Genomic DNA, 21,184 nt, shown 5'->3' on the forward strand with positions numbered 1-21,184 from the left:
TGTTGCTAGGAGATAGGGTGATGTGATGACAGTGAGGGGAGGAGCTTGTTGCCAGGGCAGCAAGGATGGTGATGTAATCAGAAATGCTGCCTGACTGTTGGGGTTACTAGAGTTCAATGGTGAAGATGGCATGTGGAGGATGGCATGATGTCGAGAAAAACTACTACTTACTTTGTACTGTTCTGTCAGTATCTTGGACTGTACTTATTTACTAACCTAACTTCTAATCAAGATAACCTGTAGAAAACATGTGGAAATATGTACATAATGTGTGTGTTAACATTCATATTTCATAAGATCCCTTTTCAAGGTAAATTTGTAACAATTCTGGTTTGGTGTAACACTTTTTCAATAAAGGAACGATTCTAAAAATAAAAAAATGGAATTAATGTTTTATTGGAAAAATCACAACTTCATGATTGGGTATAAAATCAACACAGATATCAAGGCCTGTTCAGGACCCGTACAACAAGAGCACCTAACAGTTGATTTGTCATGATGAGAGAAAAACATGAGAAGGTACAAAATTGTGCTTTCCAGTGTGAGCATCAGTAAAAGAAAGCACAGTACGAACTTCAATGAATCCTCTCTTTCCTGAGGTGTAAGACCAAGTGGTTCCGCCTGGCCTGAGCAGATAGTTACTATCTACCTAATCTGGGTGCCAGACTGGATCTGCTGTCAGCACCACTCCCCTGGTGGCCATGCCAAGACAAACTAGCCTGGCTACAGCAGAACCAGCCTGGCACCACCCACGCAATATCGATTACCTTCTGCACCAGCCTCTGATATTATAGTAACACTCTAGTTTACAGTACAGAAATGACTAGGTATTTACTTGTCATTTCTACCTACTAAGTATGTTGGTATTCGTTAAATCAAGCACCACAAGGCAACATTTGGTACCAGGTACCAACAGTTACCAATTGTGTTGAATTCTGTTAGCCTACCAGAAAGTCTCCATCAGTCTTTGATATTGTAGTTCCTGATCTTGGCCCCCCTCGCACTAGTCTTGGTCTTCCTGGCGGTGGCAGGCGGCCTGGCTGGTTTCATCCTCTCCAGGACAGGTGCTCTGCACCCCCCCACCCCCCCCACCTGGGCCCTAGGGCTGGGCTCATTCAGCTCACCATCACCTGGGTGCAGATGTGTAGAAATTCATTTCCAGCCTTGTAAAAGGTTGTTTCATGGGCAGAATGAGACAGTGAGTGAGACTGTGTGTTGCAGTACAGTGCCTGTCTCCCTCAGTTCCAAACAGACAGTGAATGAGGGCTTATTCCCACAGAGAAACACAGACACACTCACTCAGTGCTGCCTGGTCAAGGAAATTATTTCCAACCTGAGACGCCTTTCAAAATGTTAGCAGTGAAAAGCCTGCTGGCTGTGAAATCCAACCCCCTGCAAGGTATTTGAGGTTGAATACAATGTACCGGGCAGSACTGAAAGCATCTGCGAGGATGAGGCCTAAGGGACTGCCACCGAAAGTGACTGCAGTGCAGAGCGCCTGCATGGCTGCCTAGAGACAGAGCTCACATTGTGCCTATCTGAATCTCTCTCCACCGAACAGAGAGGCAGAGGCTTATTGCACCAACATCTCCATTATCTATACTACTGTACAACACCATGGTTACCATTATCCCCTCTCCTGACAGAGTACTAAATATTAAGTAAGTATGTGTTCGTAATAAAATTAAACTTGGACACCTTTATGGGCATTGCTTATCTTCACCAATGCGTCTAAAGATTGCTTTCCTCTATCATTTACCCAGCAATTATGCTATTGGTATATACCACAACCCTCTTTGTTGAAGTCTCTGATGGTATACACTTGTTGCATGCCCACCCCAGCTCCATTCTCCTCACACGTGAGAGCCCTGTGTGTGTGTGTTCTTCTCAACGTTTACTCAGCATAATGTGGAAACCCTTGGCAGTCTACTGCTGGGACAACTGTGAGGCAATGCCTCTGTTCTAATTCTAATCTGAAAGATGGACACTGTTGGATGACCTTCACTACGGTCTGTGACCTGTTGCAGTGGCTGCTGCTGAGGCAAGACACATACGAACACGCAGCAATAGATCCAGGCTATCAGTCAGCACTTCTACTAGCAGGCGGTGGCTGTGTTGGTGCAAGCCAGGCCTGGCCAGTGCCCTGGGCTCTGCAAACAACACCAGTGTCAACAGAGCCAGACATAACCCATGAGTGGCTCCCCTGTCCACTGATTGAGAAACTGTTCCCAGTGCAGAACAGAGTCCCTGGTCAGAGCCTTCACCCTGTCACCGCTGTGTTCTGGCCCCAGACTCAAGGGTYTATCCCAAATGGCACCCTATTCCCCATGTAGTGCACTCATTTTGTCCAGGGCCCATAGGACTCTGGTCAAAAGTAGTGCACTAGGAAAAAGGGTGCTATTTGGGACCAATACAAGGACACCAGTTGGGCAACCTCCCTCCTCCTCTGTGGCCAGACTGCAACTCTGTCTTTACTTAAACCTCAGCCAGGTGAAATGATAAACATTATTATCATCATCTCATACAAATAGCCTTTCGGTCTGAGGCCTAGTTAATACATTCTGATGTACTGTAGCGACTTGGCAAATGTCGCTAACCTTGGTGTGTGTCATGAAAGAGTGATGCTGGTCTTCCTGTACCAGATACTCTGCTAAGTGCTAAATGGCCAATAGAATGCAGACACACCAGTTGGTTTATAATGGTGTGACTCACAGAGGGGGGGGGGGAAAGAAAGAAAGAGAGGAGAGCACTGACAAGTAATTAGACAAATACCTTCACCTCACTGTCTCCAGGTAAACTCTCACCTCTCTCAGAACAGCTCTCCCGGGGTGTGAGTATGGAGGGGCTGAGACCTCTGTCCAGTATCTGCCACACCTCCCTTAGTGAACCCTCRGTCGCCACCGACGACAGCAGTAGAGGACCTGACGGGCTGGAAGCGGTTCGTGACCCGAGGTCCAGCTGCAGGGAGCTCTGAGATTGACTGATAGGAGGGCTGTTCTCTTTAGTCCTAGGACACTGAGGAGAAGGTAGAAAATGAAGAAGTGAAGACACTGTCTTTGTTTTACTTAACAACTTCTTACTCAGGTGTAAATAATATTACATTTTGCACAGAATTTTTAAACTGAGTATGATATCAGTGCTATGTTTTCTCTGTTGCTATAGTTAATAATGCAATATGTAACTTTTTGGGGATGGACCAAATTCACATTGACAGATCTATAACACATGTCTTTCTCATTGAAAGCAAGTCTAAGAAGCAGCAGATATGTTCTATGTGACTATTTCTATGCGTCCCGTTCGTAKGTTTAATTTTTGTGTCTTTTACTATCAAGCAGCTGAAAATACAACATTTTTGGTTATTGAAAATATATTTCACAGCAGTTTAGATGGTACAATGATTCTCTACTATACTTGCTTGTTTAGTCACATAAACTGAAATTAGGCGAACTATTAGAATTTTAGCAACCAGAAAATGGCAGAGGGATAAGCCTTTATGGCCAGACATCAACTCTGTATATTGAAGTGAGTTGAGAAGCCAAGCTCTTGCAGTATTGGTCCTCAGGTCAGGTGGTATCTGACACTGTAGACAGACATTACTGTTACCTCATGTCTGTCTGTGTCCTTGTGCCCCTGGCCCCAGGGGTTGGTGACCCTGTCTCTGTCTCCACTCTTGCTCTCTGAGAGGAGAGGCCTCACCATGATAGGAGTCCCCTTCCTCTGCTCTCTCTGGGCATACTGCAGCTCCTGAAGAGAATCATGGTTTACTCTGGTGKWKCCTCTGATGGTCACACAGAGTACTGATCTTTTTTTTTTTCACCTTTATTTAACCAGGCAGGCCAGTTGAGAACAAGTTCTCATTTACAACTGCGACCAAGATAGAGCAAAGCAGTGCGACACAAACAACAGAGTTACACATGGGATAAACAAACGTACAGTCAATAACACAATAGAAAAATCTATATACAGTGTGTGCAAATGTAGTAAGATTAGAGAGGTAAGGCAATAAATAGGCCATAGTGGRGAAATAATTACAATTTAGCAATTAAACACTGGAGTGATAGATGTGCAGAAGATGAATGTGCAAGTAGAGATACTGGGGTGCAAAGGAGCAAAACAAATAGGGGGGATGAGGTAGTTGGGTGGGCTATTTACAGATGGGCTATGTACAGGTGCAATGATCAGTAAACTGCTCTGACAGCTGATGCTTAAAGTTAGTGAGGGAGATATAAGTCTCCAGCTTCAGTGATATTTGCAATTCATTCCAGTCATTTGCAGCAGAGAACTGGAAGGAAAGGCAGCCAAAGGAGGAATTGGCTTTGGGGGTGACCAGTGAAATATACCTGCTGGAGCGTGTGCTATGGGTGTAGGCTGCTATGGTGACCAGTGAGCTGAGATAAGGAGGGGCTTTACCTAGCAAAGACTTATAGATGACGTGGAGCCAGTGGGTGCTTAATGTGAGTCTGGAAGGAGAGTTGACAGTCTAACCAGACAACAAGATAATTGTAGTTGTCCACATAATCTAAGTCAGAACCGTCCAGAGTAGTGATGCTAGACGGGCGGGCAGGTATGGGCAGCGATCGGTTGAAAAGCATGCATTTAGTTTTGCTTGAATTTAAGAGCAGTTGGAGGATCTACATTGCAGTCCTAACCTGAGATATGACAATGTAGCTTTCACACTACTGTCTCATTGACATCAAGGGGTAAGCGGTCAGACCTGTGTGGTGAGCTGGTACTGCAGTTGTTCTAGGGCAGAAAGCCGACCCTGCTGGTGCTGGGTGTCTCTGGATGGGTCTCTCTCTGGCTCCATAGACACTGGGGCTAGAGAGGTTTTGGGAGCAGACTGGTGAACTGAAAGAGAGAGAGAAATAACAAGAGAGAGTTATAAGTGTGAGAAAACAGCAAGGAGAGAAGTGTGTATACGTATGTGTGTGTCAGTGGAGGCTGCTGGGGGAGGACGGCTCATAATAATGAGTGTAATGTAGTGTAATGGTTGGAATGGTGTGAATGTGTTTGCTACCATTCCATTTACTCCATTCCAGCCATTATTATGAGCCGTCCTCCCATCAGCAGCCTCCATTGGTGTGTGTGTGAGCGAGAGAGCAGAGGTATCCAGGGTGTTTGTGTTTTTCCTCTGGCCCCTGGGGCTGCGTGTGATCTCTGCTGAATCACCCATAATCCCGCGGGGCAGCAGGGATCAGGGTGACCGGTGGGGTGGAAGAGCAACACGGCAGAGAATACTTCCTGTRCCTGTCAACACTACCACACCACTGGACCAATCACAACACAGCCGGACCAATCACAACACAGCTGGACTTCCTGTTTACACTTTCCCTGCAAAGCCAATTCGAATGAGTTTACATTATACTGTTATCATAACATGGCCAATCAAATGAGTGTACATTAGACTGTTATCATGGACTAGTTAAAAATAGGTTCATAGTCTGGGGGATTAAGCTGTCATCATGCAGTATTGGTTATGTGTTATCTGGTCTATATAGCCTAGCTGCCATTTGCAATATGATTGGCTTTAATATTGCTGATAGATTGTAGGTTCTATCAATTTAATTCCCTACCCTACCATCCCTACCCTACCCTCCCCTCCCATCCCTACCCATCCCTACCGTAACCATCCCTACCCTACCCAATCTACCCTAACCATCCTACCCTAACCATCCCTACCCTAACCATCCCTACCCTAACCATCCCTACCCTAACCATCCCTACCCTAACCATCCTACCCTACCCTCCCTCCCTCCTCTAACCATCCTACCCTACTTACCCTAATTGGAGTAAAATAAAGTGTTGTATCTTTTAATTCTCTGGTATGGTATTGTGAATGGCAATGCTGTTAGTATGCGTTTCTACACTAGCGTCAGTCCAGAGGAGGTTGGTGGCACCTTAATTGGGGAGGACGGGCGTGTGGTAATGGCTGGAGTGGAATAAGTGGAATGGTATCAAATACATCAAACACATGGTTTCCATGTGTTTGATTCCATTCCATTATCTCTGTTCCGGACATTACTATGAGCCGTTCTCCCCTCAGCAGCCTCCTGTGCGTCAGTCCTACCCTCCAGTTCAGCGTCGGTCAGTTGTGCCCGGAGCCTGTTGCCCATCTCAATCAGTTGCTGTTTGTCTCTGGTCAGACGGGCGATACACTGCACTGCTTGCTTCAGTTTGGACTGAAGGAGATGGGCATTGAGAGGGGCACTGAGCTTACCCCCCTGTACCCCCCCACACCCTGGCCCGTACCCGCCTGCCCCACCAGGCCTCAGGCCCAGGGACAGCTGCTGTTGCCTCAAACACAGGTTTTCCTCCTGCAGCTGCCTCACCATTTCACTCTGGAGGGAGGATGGGAGGGAGAGAGGGATAGGGAGAAAGATAGGTGTATATGGACCAGGGTTGTCATGATACCATTATCACGATAATACAGTACCATATTTTCCATGGCAAAAAGAAAAACATGAAGCACACTAAACTCTTTAGTCCTTTAAAAACCTGCTTTATGTGAAATATTGTGTTCTATAGTTTGAAAAATAAACAAATGTGATTCTGGGTGAAAACATAGGGCTGCTTGTTTCCAACATTAATATGGACAAGTGGACACAACAGACACAGCAAAACCATGGAACATAGACTCACTGCAACGGTCAAGTTAAATCAAATAAAAATACAAGTGCATCCCTTTCCCATGATCTAAGGGTGCTCTCTGGTTGAATTGTATCTTTTAGATTTTAATAATTTTCATTTWGATTTTTAAGGTTAATCACATAACAATGATTTRGAGATACAAAAACGATACGATTATACATTTTGTTTWATTCAAAATTATACATATATTTTTCTTCAGGATTTAAAAAAATTATCAGGCAATGCCACATGGGGTCATAACCCCTAGTTTGGGAACCACTGCTCTATGTCTTGTCATTCATTCTGAGACGGTTTACCTCTTCACAGACGATYGGATCTCTTCTGCTGGCGATGTCAATCTTCAGTGCAGACACCTGGTCACAACAAAAGTTTGTGTAATGGCAGTGCAAAGTCTGTTATAATAAGCTGACAAATACCCTGACCACAAATGTCATTGTTACGAAAGTGTTTTGTGGGCTATCTGACAGAGGATTCCAGTAAAGTTGAACTAAAACACCCAATTTTTTTGTTGTTCCCATTTACATTCATTGTCTCCTGTCTTTGTTTGTTTAGGGTTGATTAAAAGTCTTAGGTTTGAGGCAAGCTGTCACTCGGCATTACCTGGTTGCCTAGGGCAACAGTTTCCAGGTTGTTGAGGATGCTTCCTTTCTGGTACTCCTCTTTCTCCCGCCTCACTTCCTCCAGCTCCATCTCCACGGCAACCAAACGCTGACGTAGTCCTCTCTCCTCAGACGACCAGCTCCTCTTCTGGTTGGCTAGCTCCAGACGCAGCGCCTCCCCCTCCATCTGTTTGGTGTGGCACTGTGGGGAGAGAGAGCGAAAGTGAGAGAGAGAGAAATCCACCAACCATTGCCTGAATACAACAGTGCCTGCAGTTTAAATGACAGAAGGGCTGGATTTGGGATGGAGAGAGTCAGTACCTGTTTGGTGAGCGAGGCCAGGGCAGCCTCCAGGTGAGCTACCCTGACCTCCTGTTTCCTCAGAGCTGCTGTGTTGGCCACCTTCTCTACTCGCTGGCCACCTGCAGTAAACATTACATAGACAATGGCTATGAGTTTTATGTTGTTGTCGCTTTTTATATTTCAACACCAAGTCAAATTCCTATCATCATTGTTGAATGGAAAATAAAACTTATTTTGCTCATTTTAATTCTCAGCATAGCAGTAGACTGAAACACAAGTAACCACCACTCTCAGATCTCTGGTCAGAACTTGGTGTGACAAGTAATACCATTATCTTTGTTCCAGTACCATTATATTGTATATTATTGAAATGTCGTCCTACCGATGGTCTCGTTGAGAGAGCGGATGTGGTTCTGGAGGTATGCGTTGTCGGGGGCGATGGGGACGAGTGTGGTTGCCGGGGTAACCGTGGCGGTGTTCTGGGGTCTGGTGGAGCACTCTAGCTGGTCCTCTAAGCGCCTACACCTGGCCTTCAGTTCTGCTACCTCCTCTTCTAGAGCCTGGGTGTACTCTGGGGTACCTACCACTGACAAACAAACACACACACACACACACACACACACACAGGCATTTGTGTGACTGAGTTGTGATTATATTACTACCCTTCTCCATTTCCTAAAGGTTGAGGGTTATGCCTCCACAGCCAGTCCATTACTAGCTAGCTGTAACCGTAACCATAAAAACTCATATTACACTTTAACTTTATGTTGACATTAATACACTACTTACAGGTCTGCACTCGGCTGTGTGACGGGTTAGTGTCTACACCTGTTGACAGCTGTTGGTCTGGGCTTTGAGCTAGTTAGGGGCCAGCAGGATGATGGGGGTAGTGATGGTGATAGGGTGCTTTTTAAGACTCTGGTAGGGTGCGGGTGTTTCTTGTGGTGGGAGGTGAATGGATAGGGGGCTAGGGATGTATGGGGTTAGGGATGCACGGGTAGTAGATTTGTTTGTGGTGCAGGTGGGAAGGGGTGTCGGTGTGAGCCAACACAGAGTAAGCAGTGAGACATGCTGGTGCTGACACTTGTTGGCCTGGTGCTTTAGGGAGCTGTCAACAGGTTGGGGTTGAGGTGTGGGTGGATCCAGGACTGTCTGGGGCTTCTAGGGGTTGTGAGTAAATAGTGTTTATACCTGCCAGGCTGGGCTGTGCAGCGCTGTCCGTTGGCTTGGCTGAGCTCTGTGTTGGAAGCTGGGGTAGAGGTCCTTTAGGGATCTGGGTGGAGGTGTCAGGGGGTCCTGGAGGATGAGAAGGCTGGCTGAGATCCTCCATGTCCCTCCTCATCTGGGCTATGACAGCCCTCAGACTGCTGTTCTGCTGCTGCAGCCGATGGATCTCGTCAGACGGCAGCTCTCCTACAGAGACACCACCACCAGGTCTGTGGCCCTGCAGTGCAGATAGCTAGACAGACATAGAGAAATAAATATACACGCACACACACAGAGACATGAACGCACACATGCGCGGACACAAACACTCATATATGCACATACACACYCACGCACACTCACTCACATAAATAAACACAGATGCATACACAATAATATCTGGCTGTGAGCAGTTTCAACCAATGACCACTAGATGGAGGTAAGGTTCTGATTGTAGTTGTTGGGTGATGGCGGGCAAACATTTGAACCATCATATATATCAATCATAGTTTTTTATCTTCAAAACATACTTCAGCGCACACACTATTAACTCAAAACCTGTGACCATGCCAACAGATGCCTCACAAGTCCTCAACTGGCAGCTTCATAAAATAGTACCTGCAAAACACCAGTCTCAACGTCAACAGTGAAGAGGCGACTCCGGGATGCTGGCCTTCTAGGCAGAATTCCTCTGTCCAGTGTATGTGTTCTTTTACCCATCTTAGTCTTTTATTTTTTTCCCTCTTTCTATTCTGGTTAGGGCCAGTTTGCCCTGTTCTGTGAAGGGAGTAGTACACAGCGTTGTACGAGATCTTCAGTTTCTTGGTAATTTCTTGCATGGAATAGCCTTCATTTCTCAGAACAAGAATAAACTGACGAGTTTCAGAAGAAAGGTCTTTGATTCTGGTCATTTTGAACCTGTAATCGAACCCACAAATGCTGATGCTCCAGATACTCAACTAGTCTAAAGAAGGCCAGTTTTATAGCTTCTTTAAATCAGCACAACAGTTTTCAGCTGTGCTAACATAATTGCAAAAGGGTTTTCTAATGATCATTTAGCCTTTTAAAATGATAAACTTGGATTAGCTAACACAACGGGCCATTGGAACACAGGAGTAATGATTTCTGATAATGGGCCTCTGTGTAGAATATGTAGATATTCCTTTTATTTTAAATCAGCCATTTCCAGCTACAATAGTCATTTACAACATTAACAATTTTTACACTGTATTTCTGATCAATTTAATGTTATTTTAATGGACATTTTTTTGTTGCTTTTCTTTCAAAAACAAGGACATTTCTAAGTGACCCCAAAATTTTGAACGGTAGTGTATATAACCAATACCTTCAAATGAAGATCAATTATGAGACTAGCCCAGGACTACTGTATTGTATATTATGGTTGATGGTATTACGTTTCCCTCTAAAAGGGAAAGTGCCCTTGATAAAACACCAAAATAAAGTACACCACTTTGACAGATGATACGACCGGTACGACTGAGTGAAAAACGATACTCAGATTCTGCTTATTAACAATTCAAAATGGGGTAGCAACCTTTTCAGGATGCCATAAACACCAGACCTTTGGCCCTGGGCCAATAGGGTGTCCCGTTTCAGACACTCTATATACACAGTCGGTAGGAATCGTCTCTAACTATTGATCCAGAGTCAGATACTGTTTCATAATCTTGATGGTTAAGTCTCGGATAGAAAATGAGTTACGGATAGGATGGACTGATCCTAGATCTGTCATTAGTGAGTTACGGATAGGATGGACTGATCCTAGATCTGTCATTAGAGACAACTTCTACCTACTCTGGCTCCCTCTGCAGAAACACCCAACAAGCATGCGGCACAGTCTTCAGTCTACATGGCTACCAAAGATTAACAGAGTGACATTATGTCAGTACTAAAATGCACAGGTGGCATTTATTGAGATGACTCATGTACTGGAGGCAGCTCTGCAGGGTAGTCACTAGCTAGCACAGCCACAAAGTCCTCAAATCTGATTTTAAACCTAACCCTAACAACACTGCTAAACTTATGCCTAACCCCATCTAGTGGAAATCGCTCAGCTCTGCCTACAGGGCAAGATTCATACCAATAAACGTCAACCTGCCTAAAATGCAGCGATTAGAGCGATTAAATTTGTCTTCCGTGATCAAAATGTGAAATGGGATTTAGTCGAGGAGGCCTGAAATTAGATAATCTGTGGCTGTAGTAGGTTTTCAACAAACAACAAACTATCAGTTTGACAAAAAGTTAACTTTGTCACAGTCTCCCCCTACATCCATGTATCTGACAACACTACTGTACATTAGATGGGTCTCTTTTCCACCACCATCAAGTTGATAGATATAGGAGATCCTTGAAGGCTGGTATGTGAGGATGACATGGTCACGTTGATGTAATTTACAGGGCGTATGGATGTCAGATTTATATAACGCAGTAGTGCGGAACACGGTAGCGGTTAGCTTCATAAACTRAGCAACATTCCTCTGTGGGTTCTATGGCTGGAATGGAATGGAATCAATGGAACAGAGTCAAACATGTTGTTTGCATGCGTTTGATGTGTTTGGTACCATTCCATTGATTCCATTCCAGCCATTACAATGACCCGTCCTCTTATCGCTACTCCCACCAGCCTCCACTGATGTGTACTTATACTGTAACTGTCTGCAAACTCAGTGACGTTTGTGAAAGGCCCTTTGAAAAGGCATTTGTCCCTCAGATATCTAGGTCCAATAAGCTGACAAAGGATAGCCACTCTTGGGAACTAAATGAAAGTTCAAGTTCATACCCAACACATTTAGGCATTTATGCCTTGCACAGGGTGCAGGGTAAGTGCCATAGAGCACACAAAGACAGGCATGTTCATCAGGCAGACAGCCAATATGAAAGGGCATCAGACCACTTGGGCTGCTCAAGGAAAGGGCACCTCCTAAAAAAGGCTGTGGACGGGACCAGATCCCCCCTCTAGGAATGGAGGGGCATCATAAGGGTAGAGATAACACTCAAGTGTGTGTGTGTGTGTGTGTGTGTGTGTGTGTGTGTGTGTGTGTGTGTGTGTGTGTGTGTGTGTGTGTGTTGTTGTGAGCAAGAGTTCATATGATGGAATGGGAAAAGTCGCTTTAGATAAGAGAGGAATCTGGGCTTTGAAGAAAGCCAAGTAACTCCAATGAAGAATGGAAAACAGAACAGTAGAACCTTTGAATAAAGGAACAATAAACTATTGAATGGAGAACAGAGGAAGTATTGACTGATAGAATACAGAAAATAATGAATGAAAGAAATCCGTGAAACAATGTTTTCTGAGGTCAAAATTAGGGTACTATTTCTGGAGTACACCCTGAAAAAGGGCCCCTTTGGAGAAGAGGAAGAGTAGGACAAATAAGTGAGAAGAGGGTCCAGTATCTGATTAAGTTCAGACCAGGAAGCTCAGTAGCACCAGGCCAGGGGGAGGAAGAGGATGAAGAGGAAGGTATAAACCAGATAAGACGAATAACTTTGGCAATTAATCAAATGGATAGAGTCCAGTGTCAACAGCCACATGCTTTGGTAATAGAGGTGGTGTTGACAGGAGCCGAGGACTGTTTAAAGGRTACCACTCCTGGCCTGGTAACAGCTTATTTTCTCTGTCTCTATTTCTCTGTGTCTGTCTCCCATAGTCTATCACTCCCCCCCACTCCCGGCAGTCTGCCCTTATGATTAGTGGTTTGGCTGTTGTCTGTTAGCTTGGTCAGAATGTGGAAGCGTAAGGGTGGCTGTAGTCTGTTGGAATGGTATAAGGGCTGTCAGAATGTGAGAGAGAGGGTGCAGCCATTCTGTCAGAAGGCTGCACTATTTAAAGACCTTTACATGCTCAAGACTAACCACCAGCCTGGAGACAGGGGTGAGGGGATACCGTATCAGTCATGCACCCCCCCAAAATCCATCTCTCACACCCAAACTCCACTCCTCCCCATGCTTCCGCCTATCGCCCTACTCCCTTTCTCTCACTATCCAGGACACATGTGGGGCTCCTGCTGTTCTTCAGAATAGCTGTGGTAACATCACTCAAGGGCTAGGGTTTCTTAGGCAAAGTCAGTCCCCCCCCCCTCCCACACACACTCTGGTCCCCCACTGTACTGTAGTCTAACACCCTACTCCGATTCCCACTTCAAGTGGGACTCAAGTGCTATTTTTAGAATAGCTGTTGTAACAACACTGGTTTGTGGGGTGAAGGGGTTAGTAACACAGAACATTTCTCTTTTGCACACAGAAATAGATCCGCAGTAGGACATCTAGGTATTATTATCTCTTTCTGTCTCTCTCATAACAGACCAGTCATGTTACTGTAATCCATCACTCTCACCTTTAACTCTGTGGCAAGTAGTTACAGCTCCAACATGATTGGACGACATCCCTCCCCTGTGTTTTAGTTGGTCTCTTACCTGTTCTCTGATTGGCAGACCCAGGGCCTGGTCTCTCTCCTTGGTAACAGTGTGCAGTAGTACCGCCATATCCTGTAGTTCTCTCTCCTTCTCTCTCAGCTCCGCACTAGCCTGAGGTCAACAGGAAATACAGAATCACAATGAACTGATGATGAGGAGAGGCCTCTACCGATCTTGACCATATCTTTCCACCTCGACTTGCACTGGTATATGGGCTCACTAGTATTATTCAGTGGTGAAAAGTACTTAAGTAAAAAATACTTTAAAGTACTACTTAAGTAGTTTTTTTGAGTATCTGTACTTTACTATTTATATTTTTGACAACTTTTACTTTTACTTTTTTTACTACATTCCTAAAGAAAATGATGTACTTTTTACTCTACATTTTCCCTGACACCCAAAAGTACTTGTTACATTTTGAATGGCTAGCAGGACAGGATAATGCTCAAATTCAAGCACTTAAGAGAACATCCCTAGTCATCCCTATTGCCTCTGATCTGACAGACTCACTAAACACAAATGCTTTGTTTGTAAATTATGTCTGAGTGTTGGAGGGTGGCCCTGGCTATCCGTACATTAAAAAAAACAAGAACATTGTGCCGTCTTGTTTGAAAAATATAAGGAATTTGAAATGATTTATACTTTTAATACTTATATTAGCAATTACATTTACTTTTGATACTTAAGTATATTTAAAAGAAAATACCTTTTAGACTTTTACTCAAGTAGTATTTTACTGGGTGACTCACTTTTACTTGAGTAATTTTGTATTAAGGTATCTTTACTTTTACTCAAGTATGACATTTGGGTACTTTTTCCACCATTGGTACTATATACAGTTGAAGTCGGAAGTTTACATACACTTAGGTTGGAGTCATTAAAACTCGTTTTTCAACCACTCCATAAATGTCTTGTTAACAATATAGTTTTGGCAAGTCAGTTAGGACTTKTACTTTGTGCATGACACAAGTACATTTTCCAACAATTGTTTACGGACAGATTATTTCACTTCACTGTATCACAATTCCAGTGGGTCAGAAGTTTACATACACTAAGTTGACTGTGTCTTTAAACAGCTTGGAAAATTCCAGAAAATTATCTCATGGCTTTAGAAGCTTCTGAGGCCTACCTTCAAACTCAGTGCATCTTTGCTTGACATCATTGTAAAATCAAAAGAAATCAGCCAAATCAGCCTGGTTCATCCTTGGGAGCAATTTCCAAATGCCTGAAGGCAACACGTTCATCTGTACAAACAATAGTACGCAAGTATAAATACCATGGGACCACACAGCCGTCATGCCGCTCAGGAAGGAGCGGCAGTTCTGTCTCCTAGAGATTAACGTACTTTGGTGCGAAAAGTGTAAATCAATCCCAGAACAACAGCAAAGGACCTTGTGAAGATGCTGGAGGAAACAGGTACAAAAGTATCTATATCCACAGTAAAACGAGTCCTATATCGACATAACCTGAAAGGCCGCTCAGCAAGGAAGAAGCCACTGCTCCAAAACCGCCATAAAAAAGCCAGACTACGGGTTGCAACTGCACATGGCGAGAAAGATCGTACTTTTTGGAGAAATGTCCTCTGGCCGGATGAAACAAAAATAATGTTCTGGCCCTAATGGACCATCATTATGTTTGGAGGAAAAGGGGAGGCTTGCAACCCGAGAACACCATCCCAACTGTGAAGCACGGGGTGGCAGCATCATGTTGTGGTGTGCTTTCTGCAGGAGGACTGGTGCACTTCACAAAATAGATGGCATCATGAGAGAGGAAAATTATAGTGATATATTGAAGCAACATCTCAAGACATCAGTCAGAAGTTGGGTCTTCCAAATGGACAATGACCCCAAGCATACTTCAAATTGTGGAAAAATGGCTTAAGGACACAAAGTCAAGGTATTGGAGTGGCCATCACAAACCCTGACCTCAATCTTATAGAAATTTGTGGTCAGAACTGAAAAAGCATGTGCGAGCAAGGAGGCCACAAACCTGACTCAGTTACACCAGCTGTCAGGAGAATCAGCCCAAATTCACCCAACTTATTGTGGGAAGTTGTGGAAGGCTACCTTAACATTGACCGAAGTTAAACAATTTAAAGGCAACGCTACCAAATACTAACTGAGTGCATGTAAACTTCTGACCCACTGGAATGTGATGAAAGAAATAAAACTGAAATAATCATTCTCTCTACTTTTATTCTGACATTTCACATTCTTAAAATAAAGTGGTATCCTATCTGACCTAAGACAGAATTTTTACTAGGATTAAATGTCAGGAATTGTGAAAACTGAGTTTAAATGTATTTGCTAAGGTGTATGTAAACTTCCGACTTCAACTGTATGTACACCTGTATGAGAATGGAGAGTCTCACCTGGTCTCTGGCCTGTGTCAGCCCTGTATTAACTCTTCACTGTGCAAGTGTTTCAGTCTTGTTGTCTTCGCACGCGTCTCTGCCACTCCAGCTCCACCTGTATCTTCTCTGCTCTAGAGCCTTCTCTCGCTCCACACCCACAAACAGCTGCTGCTTGTACCTGGGATACACACGCATACACAAGCAAGCAGCAGCAAGCAGAGCACGCTCTCACGCGCCACACACACACACACCACACACACACCACACACACACACACAACACAACACACACCACCACACACACACACACACACACACACACACCACCAACACACACCACCACACACTGTGTTAACACCTGAGCATACACACACTATACAACTACCTTTTTACCTGCAAAAAATACACACAAACCAACCTTTCCGTCTCCCCCTGCCGATCAAGTTCGGTCCGTAATTTGCTTTCTATCTCTCCTGCAGCGCTAGTTCTGTGTCCTTAAAAACCGTCTCCTTAGAGACCTGAGTGATGTACGTGTCCCAGCCACTACGAGTCGTCTCCAGCTCCATACGAAGCCTTCACAACACAAAACACACAGGTATGTTGTCGTACCGAAACAACACTAAAATGTTCACCTCCTTTTATTAAGAAATACCTTTAACATCCTGGATGTGAGCCATGAATCTATTCAGTGTTGTTTTACAAATAGTAACTGTGTTTTGCAGCAAAGGAAAGGTAAATTATTCGTGTGATTATAATGAATGTACATTTTTAGGGTTGATTTCAAAGTGAAATTACAGACTTCAGAAGCTCTTTTTAAACCTCAAATACACTACAAGTTTAGAATTTAATCTAAGTCCTAATCTGTCCTAATCTAGTCCTAATATTATATATAACTATATTTATATTATATATATATATATTATATATTATTATATATATATATTATATATAAAAAACTAGGAAAGTTGCGGAAAGTTCTCCTGCAACAGGTGATCAAATTAAGATCCTACACCTGTATATTTTCACTGTCTACAGTGATCCTCGCCACTTCGCGTTCACTTATCGCGGATTCGCTATTTCGCGCGATTTTCATAATGCATTTTTTTTTTTTTTGCTGAGGAAAAACTATGCGCAGAGCAGTGCAAAACGCAACCGGAGCCTCGCTTGACAGAGGTCCACCACTCTGCCGTAGAAACAGCTGCTGAATCTGGCTAAACAGATTGAGGAGACGGCTTTAATGACATGAGTCCAGGATGAATAAACCCCTGCATTGATGAGCACACCAGCCGCTGACGATGCAGAGCTGCAGAAATGACAAAGCCACAAAGCGACGATGAAGTAAGAAAGGAGAAGAGGACACGAGAGATGAGGAAGAGACTAACCTTGGCTCGCGTAGCAACCATGGTGCGGACATGGCCACGAACTTAAGCGAGTAGCTGAGGAATGGACCCTTTGATGAGCCGTTCATACATTCTGCAACGTAATCGGTGGCCTGCAGCGGTTGTACAAGATCTTTTTTGCAAAAGAAAAAAAGAGCGACAAACAGTGCCTATCCACTAGTTCTTTCCCGGAACACACCTGCACCGCGGGCTTCAGAAGAAGAGAACACTGCCAGACGCGCAGTCGAAGCAGCGCCCAGTCTGAAGAGCAGTGAAACGCCTACACTGAGTCACTTATTTGTATAATGCTAATAGTTGCCTTAATGTAAAAAACAAAAAAGTTTTCTATTTCGGCATTCACTGTATACGCGGGGATAATTTCGAACGAAAAAAACAAAAAAAAAAAAAAAAACCCGCGCATGAAACGAGATTACGTTATTTGTTAAGAGTCATTTATGAACAAAGTGTGATGTTGTGATGATTGCTGAATGTTCTGTGTGTTTCATCCCCTTAAAAGAGCACCTTGGAGGCTCTTTTTCCTTTCACACATTGTTACATAATCACTGCTTCCTGACAGACAGCTTCAGAGTAAAGTATGCCCACACACTGTCTCACACACTCCCTCTCACTCACTGAGCATGTGCAAACACTGTAATCATCCAGGGCTTAAATAAAGCACATACACACTCACCCATAAAAAACAGACAGTTAATGCAGAACGTGCACACACACACACACACACACACACACACACACACACACACACACACACACACACACACACACACACACACACACAGTGTTTCACCTGTCTATCTGTTGACCTCTCTCTCGCAGTGTGTCCTCGTGGTCTCTCTGGGTCCTGTGTGTGTGTGTTGCCATGGCTTCCAGTTTTGACTGTAGCTGACCTGTATGTGTCTCCGCCTGTCGTAGCTGTTCTCTGTGAGCGTCCCTTAACGCATCCAGCTGAGCCTCTCTCTCACGCACTCCCCGGTCCAATTGCTCATGCCTATAGATGGGAACATCAAAAGACTCACCATTAGACTACCATTAGTCTAGGACTACTGCTGATATGCTGGTAGTTTGACTTTGCGGTCTTATGTTGAATTTGTATAGTAGGACGCACTTCTTGTTGTAGACTTCCTCCTCTCTCTTCCTCTTGGTCTGTAGCGCTTTTAGTTTGTCCACCAGCTCCTTTATCCTGAGAAATGACAATCACATTTTATCTAAGACATGGGAAATTATGGGAAATAACGTTGGCATGAATAATTCTAAGTCAACGTGGTAGGACACACACACACACCTTGCGTCCTTGACGGCAGTGATGTCCTTTATTTCCCAGTGTCTGTGCTGTAGCTGTGTGTGTGTGTGCTGACAGAGATCCTCTGAGGCCTTCAGGGCCTCCACAGCCTGAGCCTGAGCCTGGGAGTGGACCTCTGTTTCCTTAGAGAGCAGCTTCACCTGGGGAGAGGCACGCACACACACACACGCACGCACATAAAGTATCAGCACATATCTTCCCATCTTACTCAGCAGTTTTACCTGGAGGTAGGTAAACACACACCTGCTCCTTACCCTGAGTTCGTGAGACAGGACCACGGCTCTCATCTCATCCATCCTCAGGTTGAACTCATGCTCTCTCTGCCTCATCTCATTATCAAAGTCTGTCATCATCTCCTGAACATGTGAGGGATAGAGAGGATGATGAATTCCTGATGAAGTTTCCAAATATCCCAGACAGACATCCCTGAAAGGTATATTTCCAGCTGACCTATTCCAGACGCCATACACAGAGCCAAAACTAGCAGACAAGCCAGCCTCATTCATCACAGCAGGTGTTAATACCTTCTCTCCTTACGTTACAGATTTGGGTGGGGCTGTGGGTGTAATCACACACAAACACACAAATTCGCACACACACACAGTCAGACTAACACACACACACACACACAGTGCTGCTCAAAGGGGGGTATTCTCTCTAGAGATCGAGTGACACAGCAAAGAGCCAGGACAACAGCCAGCAGCAGGACACGCTGCATGCCACAGAGTTTAGACTGAAATACCACACTCACACAAGTATGCTCAAACACAAACCCGCACATGTACACATAAAAACACACACAGAGGTTTAGCAGGCAGTTGGTATAGTATTAGTATTTTATTAGGATCCCCAAGGCAGCAGATGCTCTTCCTGGGGTCCAAACAGAGATTAAACATCACATCAAACAAAACATTGTGCATTATACAAATTTACATTGCTCCATTATTATATAATAATCATGTGTGAGTGAGTGTGGAGTGTGTGTGTCTCTTCACAGTCCGATGTGTGAGTGAGTGTGGAGTGTGTGTGTCTCTTCACAGTCCGATGTGTGAGTGAGTGTGGAAGTGTGTGTGTCTGCTTTCACAGTCCGATGTGTGAGTGAGTGTGGAGTGTGTGTGTCTCTTCACAGTCCGATGTGTGAGTGAGTGTGGAGTGTGTGTGTCTCTTCACAGTCCGCGTTGTGCCGTGAGGTGTTGTTTGATCTAAAACATTTTTACTGCTAGCTTGAGGTTAAAGAGTTCCATGTAGTCATGGCTCTATATAGTACTGTGCATTTCCTAGCCTCTGTTTTGGACTTAGGGACTGTGAAGAGACCTCTGGTGGCATGTCTCGTGGGGCATGTATGAGTGACAGCTGTGTGTTAACCGATTGAACAGACGGTTTGGTATTTTTAACACGTCAATACCTATCAAAAAGACCAGTAGTGATGCAGTCAATCTCTCCTCTACTTGAGATTGATATGCATGCTGTATAAATTAGCCCTCTGTATACATTGCTCTGACTTTGTTCTGTTCTGAGCCAACTGTAATTTGCCTATATACTTCATTGCAGCATTTGACAATGTCAGCTTACAATCTAGGGTTACACCAAGCAGTTTAGTTTCGTCAACTTGGTCAATCGCCACATTATTCATTACTAGATTTAAATGAGGTTTAGGGTTTCACGAATGATTTGTCCCAAATACAATGCTTTTAGTTTATATATACAGTGGGGAGAACAAGTATTTGATACACTGCCGATTATGCAGGTTTTCCTACTTACAAAGCATGTAGAGGTACAAGGCTGGGATGGCTACAGGAAATAGGCAAGCAGCTTGGTGAGAAGCAACAACTGTTGGCGCAATTATTAGAAAATGAAGAAGTTCAAGATAACGGTCAATCACCCTCGTCTGGGGCTCCATGCAAGATCTCACCTCGGGTGGCATCAATGATCATGAGGAAGGTGAGGGATCAGCCCAGAACTACATGGCAGGACTGGTCAAATGACTGAAAGAGCTGGGACACAGTCTCAAGACAACCATTCAGTAAAACACTACCCGTCATGTATTAAAATCTGCAGCGCACGCAAGGTCCCCTGCTCAAGCCAGCGCATGTCCAGGCCCCGTCTGAAGTTTGACAATGACCAATCTGGATGATCCAGAGGAGGAATGGGAAAGGTCATGTGGTCTGATGAACAAAAATAGAGCTTTTGGTCTAAACTCCACTCGCCGTGTTGGAGAAGAAGAAGGATGAGTACAACCCCCAAGAACCATTCCCAACCGTGAGCATGGAGGTGGAAACATCATTCTTTTGGGGATGCTTTTCTTGCAAAGGGGAAGCGACGACTGCACCGTATTGAGGGGAGGATGGATGGGACCAAGTGTATCGCGAGATCTTGGCCAACAACCTCCTTCCTCAGTAAGAGCATTGAAGAGGGTCGTGGCTGGGTTTCCAGCATGACAACGACCGAAACACACAGCCAGCGGCAACTAAGGAGTGGCTCCGTAGAAGCATCTCAAGGTCCTGGAGTGGCCTAGCCAGTCTCCAGACCTGACCCAATAGAAAATCTTTGTAGGGAGCTGAAGTCCGTATTGCCCAGACAGCCCCGAAACCTGAAGGATCTGGAGAGTCTGTATGGAGAGTGGGCCAAAATCCCTGCTGCAGTGTGTGCAAACTGGTAAGAAACTACAGGAAACGTATGATCTCTGTAATTGCAAAAAAGGTTTCTGTACCAAATATTAAGTCTGCATTTCTGAGAGCAAATACTTATGTCATGCAATAAAATGCAAATTAATTACTTAAATCATACATTGTGATTTTCTGGATTTTTGTCTCTCACAGTTGAAGTGTACCATGATAAAAAATTACAGACCTCTACATGCTTTGTAAGTAGGAAAAACCTGCAAAATCGCAGTGTATCAAATACTTGCTTCTCCCCTTCTCCCCACTGTATCTCTCTCTTTGG

General features: G+C 44.4%; 1 protein-coding gene across 1 annotated transcript in view; it reads right to left on the reverse strand.

Annotated features, from left to right (window-relative positions):
- Window positions 1–380: 380 nt before the first annotated feature.
- LOC112080407 (coiled-coil domain-containing protein 57) overlaps window positions 381–21,184 on the reverse strand; it is a gene marked incomplete at its 5' end in the record, with an annotated part of 30,486 nt that continues 9,682 nt past the window's right edge. Inside the window, 18 exon segments of the mRNA XM_070442562.1 lie at window positions 381–1,130; window positions 2,805–3,015; window positions 3,604–3,744; window positions 4,715–4,848; window positions 6,068–6,338; window positions 6,945–7,001; window positions 7,249–7,449; window positions 7,569–7,669; window positions 7,933–8,136; window positions 8,742–9,009; window positions 13,190–13,300; window positions 15,561–15,720; window positions 15,960–16,006; window positions 16,009–16,114; window positions 17,729–17,929; window positions 18,047–18,121; window positions 18,224–18,381; window positions 18,496–18,597. Coding sequence (XP_070298663.1) covers window positions 961–1,130; window positions 2,805–3,015; window positions 3,604–3,744; window positions 4,715–4,848; window positions 6,068–6,338; window positions 6,945–7,001; window positions 7,249–7,449; window positions 7,569–7,669; window positions 7,933–8,136; window positions 8,742–9,009; window positions 13,190–13,300; window positions 15,561–15,720; window positions 15,960–16,006; window positions 16,009–16,114; window positions 17,729–17,929; window positions 18,047–18,121; window positions 18,224–18,381; window positions 18,496–18,597 — 2,718 coding nt within the window.

The sequence above is a fragment of the Salvelinus sp. IW2-2015 genome, unplaced genomic scaffold, assembly GCF_002910315.2.
Source record: "Salvelinus sp. IW2-2015 unplaced genomic scaffold, ASM291031v2 Un_scaffold16323, whole genome shotgun sequence".
In the NCBI taxonomy this organism is placed as follows: Eukaryota; Metazoa; Chordata; class Actinopteri; order Salmoniformes; family Salmonidae; genus Salvelinus; species Salvelinus sp. IW2-2015.